The sequence below is a fragment of the Lolium perenne genome, chromosome 2 (assembly GCF_019359855.2).
Source record: "Lolium perenne isolate Kyuss_39 chromosome 2, Kyuss_2.0, whole genome shotgun sequence".
NCBI lineage: Eukaryota > Viridiplantae > Streptophyta > Magnoliopsida > Poales > Poaceae > Lolium > Lolium perenne.
Genome location: NC_067245.2, coordinates 280,392,835 through 280,409,455, shown reverse-complemented (window position 1 = coordinate 280,409,455; position 16,621 = coordinate 280,392,835). Strand labels below are relative to the sequence as shown.

General features: G+C 50.4%; 1 protein-coding gene across 1 annotated transcript; it reads left to right on the top strand.

The window, feature by feature from the left end:
• The first annotated feature begins 1,356 nt into the window (after positions 1 to 1,356).
• LOC139835820 (uncharacterized) lies at positions 1,357 to 15,117 on the top strand. The gene is made up of 7 exons (XM_071825691.1): positions 1,357 to 2,026; positions 2,106 to 2,294; positions 3,862 to 3,946; positions 4,025 to 4,078; positions 4,167 to 4,437; positions 14,891 to 14,945; positions 15,049 to 15,117. Exons 1-7 carry the CDS (start codon positions 1,427 to 1,429, stop codon positions 15,115 to 15,117), a joined length of 1,323 nt encoding a protein of 440 aa, XP_071681792.1. The 5' UTR covers positions 1,357 to 1,426.
• The last annotated feature ends 1,504 nt before the right edge of the window (positions 15,118 to 16,621 follow it).

The following is a 16,621-nucleotide window of genomic DNA, read 5'->3' as shown; positions in this document are numbered from 1 at the left end:
TCATCTTTCTAAGATACCGGTTTAGTCACTCATCTCTTGAGCTTAGTTCCGGCACCTTTACCCTTGTTCCTTTTCTTCTCTTTGCAAGGCTCGTTCCGGCATCTCTTTTTTCCGGCACCACGTGTCTTTGCTCCTTCCTCGGCGAAGTCGAGAATATATCGGGCCCGCGCTGTCGGTGACACGCGCCTTTATGGCGACGCGCCAGTGTCCGCTGTCACATCGTTTCGACTCCCGCGCACGCATTTAATGCACCGCAGCGGATCCCACTACCTCTTCGGGATCCCGCGTGCGCCTCCGTGTGGCTTCCGTTTTCGCGCGTGTATCCGTTCGCCACGTGGCGGCCCAAGGTGCGAACCGTCGCGGGCCGCGAGGCGAACCGCCGCCGCGGCCCAGCCGGTTCGCTGCCCACTTTCTCTCTCTTATATAAGCACAACTGCCCGTTCCCCTTCATCTTCTTCGCATTCTCCTCCTTCGCGCACAGAGCTCCACGCCTCTGCGCCTCCGCCGCTCTCCGTCCGCCGTCGTCCGTTCAAGCTCCGGCGCCCGGCGAACTTACGCCGCCCCTCCGCCGAACTTCGCCGTGCGGAGTTCTTTGGCAGCACCTTCCTCGCGTCCGCCGCATTTGCGCTTCTTCGCGAGCTTTTCCGTTTCGCCATCGACGGAGCTCGCCGGCGACCGCAGAGCCGCTCCACCGCCAGCAAACACTCCCCTCAGCGTCCGCGCCGCTCAAGGTTGGTATCAATTTCGCTTTACTCGCCGTTCGCTTGCTTTCCAGATCTTGAGCCTTTGGTGTTCTTATTTGCTCTTTTTCTTTGGTTTTCTTCTTACTCGTAGATCTTCACACGGGGTTGAAGTTTGGGATTCCTGTTTCTCCGCCCATCCTTGCGATGTCTGACGAGGGATCTTCCTCTGCATCCTCTTCTTCTCTCTCTCTCAAGCGCCGTAGACCTTCTCCCGGTGAATCTACGGCCTCAGATCCAATGGAAACCGATTCCGGCAACCAGCAGGAATCCGGTGACCCCCAAGAGTCCGGCGGCCACCTAGAATCCGGTAGCTTTAGCCAAGCTTCCGGTAGCCAAGAGGCCAGTGGCTCTGGTCAAGCCTCTAGCAGCTCCAGCCAATCGTCCGGCGAGGAGCCTTCCCCCACCACCCGCGGAGCCTGGATGGGCTCCTACGTTACTGAGTTTGAGATCGATTGGCTGTACCGGTCTCGGAGGATTCCGGAAGGAGTTGCCTGCCGGATTCCGGGTAACGAGATCGAACCGGATCCGGAAGACGACGAGCATGTTGTTTTTCTCGCTCACTTTGAGCGCGGCTTCGGCCTTCCCGCCTCTACTTTTTCCGGGATTTCCTGGATTTCTACGATCTCCAACCTCACCACCTTCCTGGCAACGCCCTTTTCTATCTTTCTTGTTATGCCACCTTCATGGAGGCTTACATCGGCATTCGTCCCACTCGTGAGACGTTTGCCCGTTTCTTCAACCTGCGGATCAACTCCGTCCAGGGCAAGGAGATCCCCAAGCCCAAGCCGCCCGTGCAGTGCGGCTCCTGCATCGTCGGCTCCCGCCAAGGGAGCACTTTTCTTAAGCTTTCCGGCCTCGAGTCTTGCCGCACCTGGCAAGGAACTTTCTTTTACGTGAAGAACACCGGCCGCGCTGATCGCATCAATCTTCCTCCATATCAAGCGGGGCCCCCCAGTAGAACCAACTGGAGCTATAACCCAAGGACGGAACACGCCGAAACCAACCGGGTAGTGCGTTTCTTGGCCTCTCTGAAGAAGGAGACCAACATCTGTTCTGACGATATCATCCGGACTTTCATATCGCGCCGGGTGCTTCCTCTGAAGCGCCGCGCACATAGGATGAGCGAGATGTATGGCCCAGGCGATCCTACCAAGATCACAGGCCGCGCTCTCAGCAAGAAAGACGTTGTTCTCAAGGCCAAGCAGATTTGTCAAACTGCTATGCCTTTTGCGTGGGAATGGGGCCTCCTTCCCCTCAGTTTCTCTAACCGTCCGACCCAAGAAGTAAGAGATTGCGCAATTTGGGGTTGTCTTTGCCGGTAAGTTTCTGCTTTTGCTAACCATCTTTTTTACCTTGTTTCAGGCCAGGGACCGCTTCCCCTCTATCCAGGCAGAGCCGCGAGGACCTCTCCGGAAGCGTGCCTTTGACTCCTTCGACCCGGATCCCTACATCTTTTGGAAGGATCTGAAGATGGGGAAGACTCCGGCTGCGCGCCTTGGCCGGGACCCGCCGGAGCCCACCGGAAATCCGGAGGAGCTGGTTGTGCTCGAGGTATTTTCTTTTCCGGCTTCTTATACTTTGCCATTATCGCTTTCTTGCGAATTGCTTCTTAGCCATATCCAACTCACAGATCCACGAGCGCGTGCCGCCCCTGCGCGCCGAGGCCGGCACTGAGTTTGTGGACAAACTCATGGCCCAGGGCCAGAAGAACAAGCAGCCGGCATCTACCGCCGGTTCCAGCCCATGCTCCTCCCTCCAAGCGCTTCCGGACGGAGCCCGTGGGGGAGAAAGAAGTGGGCGTGCGCCGCTACGGGCGCAAAGCGATGCCAACCGCTTCCGGGTAATTTCATTTTCCGGCTTGCCTCCTTTTTTGCTAAGTTCTTTTTCCGGTTGCTTCTTCTCAACCACTTGTCTTTTTTCTTTTTCTCAGCCCCGCTCTCAAGCTTGGCCCAAGGCCATCGGGCTCTGAGGGATCCGCAAGGACCTCAACCCCTCCTCCTCGTTCAAGCCCGGCACCATCTGGTGCCGGCACCCTCTGCCTCCCTTTCGGGGGCACAACAAATCGGGGCGTGCGGCCCCTTCACCGTCGAGATCACCGCACGGAGGAGGATCTTTCCTTCCTCCCGGAACACCAAGACACCGGCGCCAGCAACACCGGCGCCGGAGAAGAAGAAGCTGCCGGGCGGGCGGAGCCTTTTGCTCCTCCCGTCCTCGAAAAGACAACTTCCGCGCCGGAATCTTCCGCGCCGGAAGGCTCCAAGACGGGTGACGCTCCTAGCGCTCCCCCTTCTCCACGCACCATCCTCATGCCTCCGCCTGAGACTCCTCGTGCCCAGCCCTCCAAGGCCGCTCCTGGCGCGCCGCCGGCTAAGACTTCCGGGGCCTCTTCTACCGCGCCGCCGCCCAAGCCCTCCAAGCTCATCAAGGGGAAGGCGACGGCCTCCAGCGCCCCTTCGGGCGGCCAGCAGCCCTTGGTGCTGCACGTCTCCAAGGCTGCCAAAAGCGCCAGCATGAAGGCCACCGGTCTCCTCGGCCGTATTACGGAGTTCCAGCGCCAAGGCCGGGACCTGGGGCACCTCCTGCCGTACGCCCAAAAGTGGAACGCCGCGGACATCACTCCGGCAACCCGCGGCATGGGCAAGGATCGGCTGCCGGCACCTGATCCTGTCGGGGATCGGTGTTCTGAGGAGCACTTCATGCGGCTCCGGGCTGCCGTAAAAGAGCTTGACAGCGCGTGGTACGATTCCACGAACAATCTGACGGTATGTTCTATTAACTTTCAACCTTTGCCGGTTTCTCTCTTGTCTATCTTCCCAGTCCCCGAGTTTTGTGGTGAGAGCGCAGCTCTTAGCGCAAAACTTAACTTAAGTTTTTAGCGTGAAACCGGCACTGCCAGTCCCCGAGTTTCGGGTTAAACATCTTCTCCTTAACACATAATTTACTCTAGAAACGCGCAAAACCGGCACTGCCGATCCGAGTTTCGGGTTAAGAACTTTGTTCTTAGCGCAAAACTTTATCTTAAAAACGCGGAAAACCGGCGCTGCCAGTCCCCGAGTTTCGGGTTAAGAACTTTGTTCTTAGCACAAAACTTAACTCATTTCTTCTTTTTCTTGAACAGGTCACCGCTGACACTCGGAAGGCCCTCTTCGAGGAGCTTTTATGGGAGCACCGGGAGCTCGCTGAGGCACACGACAAGTGCCAAGGTGAGTTTTTTATTCTACCGGCATCTTTGCTACCGGAAACCTTTTTTCCTTGTGACACTTACAATTTCTGTTCAACAGTGATCCCGGAAGCTTCCATCGATGCTCTCAAGGAGCAGCTCGCCACGGCCCAACGTACTATTTTTTCCTTTCTCCTTTGAACTTGGTTTCTTTTCAGTTTTACTAGTGTAACCTTGCTAACACTCATTTTTCCGGTTTACAGGGGAGAAGGATGAGCTCAGCCGGCAGCACCAGGAGGAGCTAAACGCCCTCAAGACCAGCTACCAGGAGCTCAAGTCTCAGTTGATTCAGCTGGGGCTTGACCACGCCAAGGCCCTCAAGGCCGCTGAAGTGACCGCAGCGGCCAAGTTGGACGAGGCTCTGGAGAATGCCTGCAATGCCACTGTGGTGTTGCGGGCAGAGCTGGAGGAGATGACCAAGGCCCGGAAGGGTGCCGATGAGAAGGCCGCGCGGCTGGAGGAGGGGCACAAGGAGTGCGATCAGCTGATCCTGCAGACCGACACACTTGCCCTCCGTAAGTTGTTTTCTTTTACACTTTGACTACTGCATACGAGCCTTTTTTCCTTCGACCCCATTTTTGTTTCCGCTATCTTTCCGTCCGGTCTCTCTTCTTCCGGATTCTTTTCTCTCCGGTCTCTTTTTCTTCCGTTCTCTTTTTCTTCCGGTCTCTTTTCCTTAAGCTTTTTCTTTCTTTGCACAGGCCTCTTTCCGGACTCGCAGAGGTACGCCGTCAAGAAGGTCGACGCGCAGCGCAAGGACAAAGGCCAAGCGGATCTTACCGTGCCATGGACGCCCAAGGACCATCTGGTCGCGCTTAACGCGCGGGTGTCCCATATGCGCTGCATAGACCGCAATCTTTCGGACATCCACGATGTAGCTACCCAGCTATACAGGACTTTATGGCCTGGCGAGGAGGTGCCGGACACCTTCTCCCTCATCAACGACCGTCGAAAGGTGCCGGCGGGAGGATCCGCGAGTGGCGGTGCTCTGCTGCCCGCGCTGGAGCGGACTCCGCCCTCCGCGTCGCCTCGCTCCCCGGTACCCGGAGCTCAATCTGGACGCCCTTACTGGCGTGCGCGAAGGCGCAGAAACGGATCTGGACCCGATCCTCTCCGCCAAGCGGCAGGATCGCGCGTACCGCATCGCGGAGTATGCCGACATGCGCACCTTCATCCCTCCCCCTCCCGGCGTCACGGATTATCTCGACGAGGAGGAGGGTGAAGCCGAAGAAGAGGTCCTGGGCGATGCTGGTGCCGGCGATGCTCCTCCGGAAGCCCCTGCTGCATGATGATTTCCTTTGAAGTGTTTGCTCATTATATCTGTTTGTCCTGTTGCTTTAAGACAATATCTGTTAAATTCTGCCCCGGAATGCCGGGGCTTATGATGTAAAACTTAAGTTTGCCTGTGGTTGTGCTACAACATTTCCTGCCGGTAAGTTATACCGGTAGCTAAGTACTTATGAGTTTGCCTTAGCATATTTTGCTTTTGGTTCCGCTTTTATCCTGCACTGCAAAGATTTCTCAATTGCTTCCGCATCCAATTTGATGCATACTTGGTTCTTTTGCCTTGGCTCTGCCTGCCTTCTCTGGGCGTTCTTTGGCGTATGAGCACAAGGTTCTTTCACCAAACAAGCATCTTCTTGAACTTAGAAATAACTTTGAAATTTTGCAAAAAACCGGTTTAACCGGGGTTAATTAAATTTTTCAAATTGTTCTTTCCTGCTCTCCCTTTTCGCAGTTCATGTGCTTATCCCCTACCGGTTTATCTTGCTTGCCATGAAGCCGGATTGCGGACAAGCAATGAGTCGAAGACTCCGGTAGGATTTAGCACACTACTAAACCGGAAAGAAAAAACATTCAATAAGCAACCGGTAAACTGAAAAAATAGACAAGTTACATGCAACTTAAGTTGGGGTAGTCCCCGAGATTCACTCAAGGTTCCGGCATCTTTTATTCATAGCATATAAGGTACAAAAAGGAACTTCTTACACCACCACTTCAAGAGTAGAAAGGACGCAACAGAGCTACGTTCCATGGACGCTTGCTCTCCTCGCCGGACTGTCCGCCTTTCCTTTCTTCCATTCCCGTGCATCTATCAAGTAGTATGCATCATTGTGAAGCACCTTGCTTACAATGAAGGGACCTTCCCACGGTGGCAAAAGCTTATGCCGGCCTTCAGTGCGCTGCACCAGGCGAAGTACAAGATCTCCTTCTCGGAAAACTCTTGGGTTAACCTTCCGGTTATGATAGCGTCTTAGGTTTCTTTGGTAAATGGCTGTTCTTGCCAAAGCCAGCTCTCTTGCTTCTTCTAGCAAGTCCACATCATTTTCTCTGGCCTCTTTGACCTCTTGCTCGGTATAGAGCTGTACCCTTGGTGAATCATGGATGATATCGGTTGGTATCACCGCTTCGCTCCATAAACCATGAAGAAGGGAGTGTATCCGGTAGACCGGTTTGGAGTTGTTCTTATACTCCACGATGCGATGGTAGCTCATCGAGCCAACATCCCGGTGACTTTTCCACCGCATCAATGAGTCTAGGCTTGATACCGGAAAGCACCAAGGCATTCATTCTTTCTACTTGGCCATTGCCACCGTGGATGTGCCATCGAGCACAAATCCAACCGGATGTTCTTTTCTTCACAGAACCTTTTGAACTCACCTTGAGCAAAGTTGGTTCCGTTATCAGTGATGATGCTGTGCGGGTATCCGTACCGCAAAATGACATCTTTCAAGAATTTCACAGCTGTATGCCCATCACACTTTGCGATAGGTTTTACTTCCAGCCACTTGGTGAACTTATCCACCATGACCAAGATGTGAGTCATCTTGCTTCTTGCAGTTTTGAATGGTCCAACCATGTCAAGGCACCAAACAGCGAATGGCCATGTTAGCGGTATTGTCTTTAAACCGGATCTTTGGGGTATGGTTTTGCTTGGCGTACCTGGCAGCCGTTGCATTTTCTTACCAAATCCTCAGCGTCCTCCAAAGCAGTGGGCCAATAGAACCCATGCCGGAATACTTTTGCTACCAAAGCCCTTGATGAAGCATGATGCCCACATTCTCCTTGGTGAATTTCCTCAAGCATTTCTTCTCCTTCCTCCGGTTCCACACATCTTTGAAGGACACCGGTAACGCTTCTTTTGTACACCTCACCATTGATGAATGTGTAAGCTTTGGACCTTCTTTGTATCCTCCTTGATTCATTTTCGTCAGCCGGCAAGGTGCCGCTGATCAGGAATTCCTTAATAGGTTTAACCCATGATGGTATTTCTCGAACCAAAAACACCGGTGCATCTATCTCCATGCTATCTACCAGCATCGTTTCTTCCGGTATGGGTACAGCAGTCCCCGAGCCTACCGGAGCAGTCCCCGAGCTTGCCGGAGCAGTCCCCGGGTTCCCTTCATCGATATCCATGGGTACTACGTGTGACTCTGGTACAAAAATTGATTCTGATTCCGGGCTCGGCTTGATCGATGGCACTCTTAGGTGAGCCAAAGCTATTCCGGGAGGAATTTCTTGCCTAGATGAGCCCAACTTGGACAAAGCATCCGCAGCTTCATTTTCTGCTCGCGGCACATGGTGAAACTCACATCCTTCAAAGAATCCGGCAATCTTTTGCACGTGAAACCGGTACGAGGCCATGTTGGCGTCTTTTGCATCCCAATCTCCTGAGCACTGCTGTACCACAAGGTCTGAATCGCCATAGCAAATGATCCGGTGTGCACCGATCTCTTTTGCGACCTTAAGCCCATGGATTAAAGCTTCATATTCAGCGACATTGTTCGATGCCCTGAAATGCACTTGCAAAACATACCGGAGGTGGTCTCCTTTTGGTGAAGTAAGCACCACACCAGCACCTAGACCTTCCTTGAGATTAGATCCATCAAAGTGCATCTTCCAGTATTCTATCCTCACGATCCGCGGTTTGTATTGCATCTCCGCCCAATCAACAAGGAAATCAGCCAAAGCCTGTGATTTTATGGCATCTCTTCTTTCATATACCGGCACGTACGGTGATATCTGGATCGCCCATTTTGCAATTCGGCCGCTGGCATCTTTGTTGCACATGATGTCGGAAATTGGTGCTTCACTCACCACCTTCATGGGGTGCTCCTCAAAGTAGTGCTTGAGTTTTGTGGCGGCCATGTACACGCCATAAGTCATTTTCTGGAAGTGAGGGTAGTTTTGTTTTGAGAGGGAGAGCACCTCGCTCAAGTAGTATACCGGCCTCTGGACGGTTTTTTCTTCCTCTTCTCTTTCAACCACAACCACTACACTCACAACCCGGTTTGTTGCTGCTATGTATAACAGCATAGGCTCCCTTTCTAGAGGTGAAGCCAGTATGGGTGCTGTGGCTAGCATCGTTTTTAGCTCCTTAAACGCTGCGTCACTGAGGGGTCCAGACGAACGTGTCGATTTCTTCATGAGAGCATAGAGTGGCAGAGCTTTTTCTCCCAACCTCGCTTACAAACCGGCTCAGCGATGCCAAGCTTCCCAGAACTTTTGCACATCTTTTAACTCTCGAGGGATAGCCATTCTTTCTATCGCCCGGATCTTTACCGGATTAACCTCTATGCCCCGGCTTGAAACCAGGAAACCGAGCAGCTTGCGGCGGGGACACCAAAGGTACATTTTGCCGGATTGAGTTTCATCCGGAACCGCCTTAGGTTATCGAATGTTTGCCGGATGTCATCGATTAAAGTGTTTTTTACCTTAGTTTTTATCACGATGTCATCCACATAGACTTGCACATTTTTTCCAATTTGATCAAACAAGCATTTTTGCATACAGCGCGGTACGTTGCACCAGCGTTGCGCAACCCAAAAGGCATAGTGACATAGCAATAAGCCCCGTGCGGGGTAATGAACGCAGTTTTTATTTGATCTTCCTTTTTTAAGGGAATTTGGTGGAAACCGGAATAGGCATCCAGGAAGGACAACAACTCACATCCAGCAGTTGAATCAATCACTTGATCGATTCGTGGCAAAGGAAAAGGATCTCTTGGGCAAGCCTTGTTCAGGTTGGTGTAGTCGATGCACATGCGCCACACCTTCGGAGCTTTTGCCTCCGTGTTCTCATCTTTCTTCTTTTCAACCATTACCGGATTGGCCAGCCACTGTGTGCGTGACCTCCACAATGAATCCGGCAACAAGCAGCTTGGTTACTTCTTCTCCTATGATCTTTCTTCTCGTCTTCAGCGAACCGACGCAGCTGGTTGCCGCACCGGCTTGGCATCTTTCCGGACGTTTAGAGAGTGCTCAGCCAGCTCCCTCGGAACACCTACCAAATCATCGATTGACCAGGCAAAGATATTCCGATTCTCACGGAGGAAGCCGACGAGCGCGCTTTCCTATGCTTGATCAAGGCCGGCGCCGATACGAACGGTGCGCTCTGGGTAAGCCGGATCCAAGACAATGTTCTTTGTTTCATTGGTTGGCTTGAATGCCGGTGTGCCCATGTTTTCACTCATTGCCGCCAAACTTATTTGTGAGGATTGAGCCAACAACAGCTGTCCGCATTCTTTTCTTTTCCTCCGCGATCACCAGCGATTCTGCTAGGTTTGATCCGGCAGATGCGATTTCAGTGAGATCTTATAGTTTCCCACCAGTCAATGGCCCACGAGGTGCCGGCATCTTCATCTTGAGGTAAGCCGTATGAGTGGTGGCCATGAAAGCAGCCAACGCCGGTCTCCCAAAGAATGCATGGTAGGGACTGTCCGTATCCACCACCTCAAACTCCAGATTTTCCACCCGGCAATTGTCACGTCCTCCAAATGCCACGTCCACCCGAACTTTTCCTATCGGGGCACGGGACAAGCCAGGGACGATCCCATGGAACGTTGTGCGCGTTGGCTGAAGCATGTTTTCTGTTATGCCCAGCGTTTGCATGGTGTGCTTGTACATGATGTTGATGCTATCGCCATTGTCTATCAGCACCTTGCTGAACTTCACTCGAGTTTGCGGCCCTTTCATGATCGGGTCCACAACAAGAGCATATCCACCCGGATTCGGCATGATCTTTGGGTGATCCTTGGATGACCAGGTAATTTCCTGATTGGACCACATCATGTACTTGGGAACTGCCGTCATCACGGCATTGACCTCCATGGAGCGCCGGTGTACACTTTGCCGGTCTGTTGGCTCGTTGACAAAGACAACACAGCACAGATGCGGATCTTCGTAAACATTCCGGCCTAAAGGTGCCGGTGGAGGTGGCTGGTTATCATTTTGCTCCACCCGGTTAACTTGCTGGTACTGCTGCCGGTTTGGCTGCACCGGTAAGGCGTTTGCCCCGGTAAGTGGTGGTGGTGGCGGTAGCTGTTGTTGCTGCCGCGGCATGTCTTGCGGTGGCCGCGCATCTTTCACCGTTCCTTTTGCATCAAGTACTTGGTCCAGGTACAATCCTTCGTCGAGATGGTTTGACGGATGTGCCGGATTCGGCGTGTGCCACCGGCAAGGTTGATCCATGGCAGCTTCCATGGTGTATTTCGCGGGTTCTTGCCGCTTCTTCTTACGGACCCAGGGTTTCTTTTCCACCCATTGTTTCTTAGGACCTGCCCATGGCTGCGATCCGGTTTTTTGCCTCTGGCTGTCGCTGGCCTCAAAGTTTTCCTGCACAGTAGCAACTTGCTGCGGACCGTACCTTCGATCCGGAAAATCTTCCCTTCTTTTGTTATTCCGGTTGTCCCGGTGTTGTTCGTGGCGCAGCTGTTCCGGCTCGGTTGCGCCGGTTGCGTTGGGTCTCCCAACGCATAGCTATCCGCCACACGTATCATCTCTGCCAACGTTGTCGGCATGTTGCGCTGCAACTTTTGCCACAACGGTGAACCTCTTCTGCATCCACTGCTAAACCAAGCAATGGCTTGTGCCTCGATCACCCCCTCACAGGAGTTCCTTGTGGTGTTCCACCGGGCTAGATAATCCCGGTCTGTTTCGTTCGGGCGTTGCACGCACAGAGCAAGTTGCTGCGGCCTGTTTGGCCTCTGATAGGTGCTGCTGAAATTGCTCACAAAGGCCTCCTCAAAATCCAGCCAGCCATTTATGCTTCCTCGCCGGCAAGTTGTTTAGCCAGATTCTTGCCGGTCCAACCAAAAACGATGGTATGATCCTCACGGCCCAACGCCGGTTTCCTCCTCCTGCTACGGTTCCTCCACCGCCTGCAACGTATACCGCGGTCACGTAATCCGCGAGCCAATCTTCCGGCTTCGTGGTGCCGTCATACGTCTTTGTGTCACGGGGCAACATAAAGTTGCGAATCGGGTGGTTTTTCTTTCATGATCCTTGGGCCAAAACACTTTGGACCTGGAGGACCTTCCTCCTCGATCATTTCGACAAGTATACTCTATCCAGACGGTGCCTCGCATCCCGTTCCGGTAAGTATCTCTCTCCCGTGCGTTCTCCCAATGGGTTCCGGTATGCTGCCGGTCTCGTGGAATCGGCTTCATCGTGACATTCCGGTACCGCGGCCCTTGCCTGCCGATACCTTGGGGGATCTATTTCCTCCTCCTCGTACGCTGCCCTTGCAGCTCGATAGTTTTGCCCGGTCTCATATCTACCGGTATGATTGTTTCCGGCATAGCCTGCGGCGTAGCCTCGCTCTGCCCCTTGGCTTTTTCTACCGGCATCGTGTTGCCCGGCTTGTTGCTTTCCGGCAAGAACCGGATCGTACACGATCATCTGCTGCGCATTCACTTCTTTTTCTCTCCTTCTATCCGGATGGGGACGAAGCCTGCCCATGGGATTTGCTACCGGCATTCTTTGTTGAACGTGCGGATTTTGAGGCCGCTGCCTTGTTCAGCTTAGCCACCGCTCAGCATTTTGCTGCTCAATGGTTTCCAAAGCAGCTCTCTAACACGCTCCGCTCGCTTTACCAAAGCCTCTCCGGAAAGCGACTCGCACAGCTCTACGGCGGCCTTAGCAGCTTTTATAGTTTTATCCGGGCTGCTATACTTAGGCTTTTCCACGATGCTAACGTATGCGAGGCGCTCTTGCCGGTAAGAATCTCTTTGCGCAAATCTTGATCTAGGTTGCGAGCTTTTAGCCGGTTTTCCGGCATCCTAGCAAAGCATGCGCGCTAACAAGCAAAGCCATGGGCAGCGTTATACTCACGTACGGTTAGGGTCAGCTCGCGCTGCGCCCTGACGATGTCCTTGCCGCTCTCCAGCATCGTCTGGCGCTGCGCCTCCAGCTCCGCCTGAGCCGCTGCCGGATCGATGTTCTGCGCGATGGGGGTGGCGAGGACGTTCATCGCCGCTGGAGCGGTGTCTCCGGTGGCGCGGATGATGCTCCGCTGCGCTGCGCCGCGCTCCAGCGGTGGCTTAGCCGCACGGGTCGAAACCGCGCGACCGGCACCTTCAGCCGCAACCTCCTTTCCCGCACCAGCCACACCGGTCATCATTACCTCGAAGGCTGCCGGCGGCGCGGCCAGCAGAGCCATCTTGGCGGGTCCGATGCCACCAGCACCGGCGAGAGGCGCCGGCGCACGGGGACGGTGCCGAAGTAGACGCGATGGCTGCCGAACTCGATGATGCGGCCGTTCTTGGGAAGACGCCGCCGTTGGCGAAGCAGCCCGCGTTGTCGTTGATGAAGTCCATGGCGTAGATGCTCGCACCAACGCGGACACCGTACGCTCGCCGGAGATCTCGAGAACGCCCGCCCGAATGTGAACTCCATCAAGCGCCACTTCATGCCCCACGGTGGGCGCCAACTGTCGTCGTGGTGAACGAGCAGATGCCATAGGATGGCTTAGATTGGGGCCGAATGGACGCAAGAGGATTCGGGGGAGGGTTTGCGATCAGGTGGGAAGAGATTCCGGATGGTTTCCTCAAGAACTTGGCCAAGGCCAGAGGTTGAAGAAGAAAGACACAAGGAAGAACTCCCTCTAGATCACCATGTTCATAGATTCACACAAGTTACGTGCTCGCCTTCCACGCATACACGCGTACATACTTGCCCGTGAAGATGGGCTGCCCCCTCTCCTTATATAGGGGAAAGGGTGGCTTACACTGCAAGAAACCCTAATGGCATCTTTGACTGGACAAACTACTTTACAGAGTTACTGTACAAAGCTACTTTAACTGGCTACTGTACAAAGCTACTTTAATCATAGATGACACCGGGGCCTTCTTTTATCATAGAAGCTGACGTCCCCCGGCTTCTTTCTCCGTCACCTCTCTCTTTGGCGCCAGGGCTCTGAATAAAGTTACTTGGCTTAGCTCATCCTTGTCTTCTTGCTCTGAAGAGAATCTTTGACCAGTCCTGCCGACAGGCTCTCCTTTCCGGTATCTTTTATACCGGGTCCCTAAGATACCCCTTTGGGGATACCGGCTTAGCCTTGCTCTTCCGGATTCCTACTAGGCTTCCGGCAAGAACATTAAACCGGTATCTCGATGGCTCAAACCATCCGGTTTGGCATGCCTTTGGCATACCGGGGGTTATCCCCCCAACAAATTGTTAGAATTCAAAAATTGGCCAAAATGGCTAAGTGAGGAATGTTCCATATGTTAAAAAGTGGAGACTTTGGATGAGCATTGCTCATGATCAAAGATGATTTTGGCATGGTGATCTTCACCAAAGTTGTTCACCTTGATGTTGACTTTGAAAGGGTGCAAAGAGTTAGCAAGAATTGGTTTGGGAAAAATGAATGGCAAGGGCTCAAAGTGGTGATCAGACTAGAATTGTCAAAATTGACCATTATCATATGTGAGTGGGATTTGTGTTTGAAATTTATTTGAATTGTGAAACTTTGATTCCCAAAGTTGTAATAAGTGTTTAATAACATTACTCAACTAGTGGTGAAGACCAAATAGGTCTAGGGTCAAAATTTATAAAAATGCCATAGAGCATATGTGAGGGTTTTTAGGGTTTTCTATTTTATGGATTTTCTTCCTCTTTGATTTATTTGGTTGGTGATCTTCATATGATCACATTAGGGTTTTAGAGCATATCAAATACAAGTAACAGCAATCATCATGGCATATCACTCAAATGCACAAGTCCTATGCATGGTACTATATGCAAAAAGAAAAGTTTTTGTTGGTTTGAAATTTTGCTTTCTGGAATTCTCTAACTTTCTTTTTATTGAAAAGTGGGGTGTTACAGTAAGCAGGTTGCTACTGTAGCCAATCACCATATATTTCGATTTATCTGTTTGATATGTGCATCTTATCTTAGGTTTAGTGCTTTGCTTTGTTTGAATAGTGAATAAACTAATTTTGTTGCATTGATGTTCTCGCGAGTGGCGACCTTCGATTTGTTAGATCTTTAGTAAATTTGTTTGTGTTACTTCTCCAAATGAAAAAAAAACCACCATTTTTAAAATTCTATGTTCTACATCTATATTCAGTTATAAGAGTCTGCAGTATGCATGTCGTGAGAGTATTGATGGTTGCTAAATTTCCACCTTGATCAATTGTTTTAATCAGTGCTTGATAAAGTGTTTTAATGATTGTTTGTTCAATCATTTATATTAGTAGGAGTATCCGTGCTTGATCAGAACTTATTTTTGGTAGAATTGTTGTTTGCCACTGAGTTTAGTTTACTCGACAAATTGTACAACAAAGTGCTTCATAAATTTTCCTTGGTATGTTGCGCTTTTTTTTAGCAATTACTTGAATTTTAGTTGAGAGGCCAAATAATCTATCATCAATTGAATTTTCACTGTCATGATGTACTCAAACTGAAACACCTCTGGGATAGGTGCTTTTTAGTACTGTCATGCCCATATTTTACTGTCCTGATAAGCACATGATGAAGTTTGTACTATGTTTGGTGCCAAGAGTGTAGGCATACTCTTTACTGTACATGTAGATGGTACATGAACTTAATTTCTTTGCTGTTAATAAATGGATCTTCCCAATTGCTATTTCTTGTCTTCCACACCACCCGCAATTCTTCTGGAGACTATCCACCTGATGTTCCTGTAGCTGCAGCCACTCTGCTCAGTACTTCACTTGCCCCATACGCCCTTGGCAGATCCCAGTGAGATGGATTCCACTACAAATTCCCCTCCCATAATTTTGAGAGTTTTCTTGTTACTTATCATTCATGAATTGAGTTATGAATGTACTACTTACATTTGCAGACTGTCAGGTTCCGCGTCCCCTTTTTGCTCCATGACCAACCCAGTCTTTCTTTGTTTCCATACACATGATTTATCACAAAATCGGATCTGCAGCTAGAACGACCTGCGAGACTGCAAGACTGCTGGAGGAAGCAATACTCATTTACATCGTTCAGTTTTACTTCTCCGTTAGAAGCCCAAACAAAATTCACCTGGTAAATAACTCCTTGACCGTACTTTGAAATAATTTACATTTTGCTGATGGAGTGATGGGTACAGTGCAAGTGTTATGGCACAAGAGATAGTTCTACATGGGTATGTGCAAAGTGTTTAAAATCAACTATTGTGAACTTTCGATATATTTGAATGGCTGAATGTGATGTCTATTTGGCAATGTGTCAGTATTATTTGCGGTTTGTATACTTGCTAAAGCTACTGAAAATCTGAGTTGTTGAACAAATTACTTCAGGGACAATGTGAAGCTAATCCCTGAAATTTTAGTCAGGGACAATGTGAAGCTAATCCCTGATATTTTAGTGAGAGCCAAAACACTGAATCTGGTGATGAGCCCCTGGATCTTTTTTTTATGAGCTATGCATCTGCCATGTTTGCCCTGAGGCAGCGTTCACCTTGGATGTTGATAATTGCTTGAAAGGAATACCTCAGATCCTCTCCACGACAGTCTGATGAGGTAAAGTGGTTTGATTCCATTCACGCCAGAGTAACCCACACCCTATCTTCTGAATCATTCATTCCTTTTAATCAGGAAGCACCTTGCTATTATTTTGGGGCAATCTTAATAGTTCATCTATCTATAATCGTTGCACACTAAGGTCTGTAGTTTTACATACCACATGAATATTTATCCCATGAACTGTTCGTCTGCAATGCAGTTGAAGATATTTTAGGTTTTATTTCTTAAGTATGCCAATTACTCCTCTATTACGAGTGATAATTTGTTTGGGTCAGGTCTAGAGGTATACATAGGCTTCCCCATAATTTATACAATTTGGTATTCCTTAAATCACTTATTACACAATTTGGTATTCCTTAAATCACGCATTATATGGCGAAAATTCATGGATGTTTTCTTGTCTCGTGTTTTACTACGAGGGCCACTGCACGTGCTAAGAACTGTCAAATAAGGTTTTATTTTACTCTTGCGTGAATGGAATTATTGGACATTTATACTTTTGTAACATCTCAACTCTTTATGATTACCACATGTGCAATCCTCGCTGAGGACCTCCAATCCTGAAAAGATGATCTTCTGGTTACCATGATTGATACTTGAATTCATAAGTATCCAGCTCATACTAACTTTATCTGCAGTAACCTATTTTGGATGTTGATAAAGATATGAAAATCTATGTAGGTTGTCGATCATGATTTTCTTGCAACAAGTTTACCATTTCACACGTGCTCCGGCCGTGTTTCATTGAATGAAAGATGATATATTATGGTGTTCCAATAATTCCTTGTAGAAGCTGGCACAAGAGAAGGTACTAGGTGCAAATTTAGTTTCAGTTGCTTGATCACCTGCCTGTGAAAAGTAACCGTTTTTAAAAACGTTTTTACAGGCCCACTTTGTTAT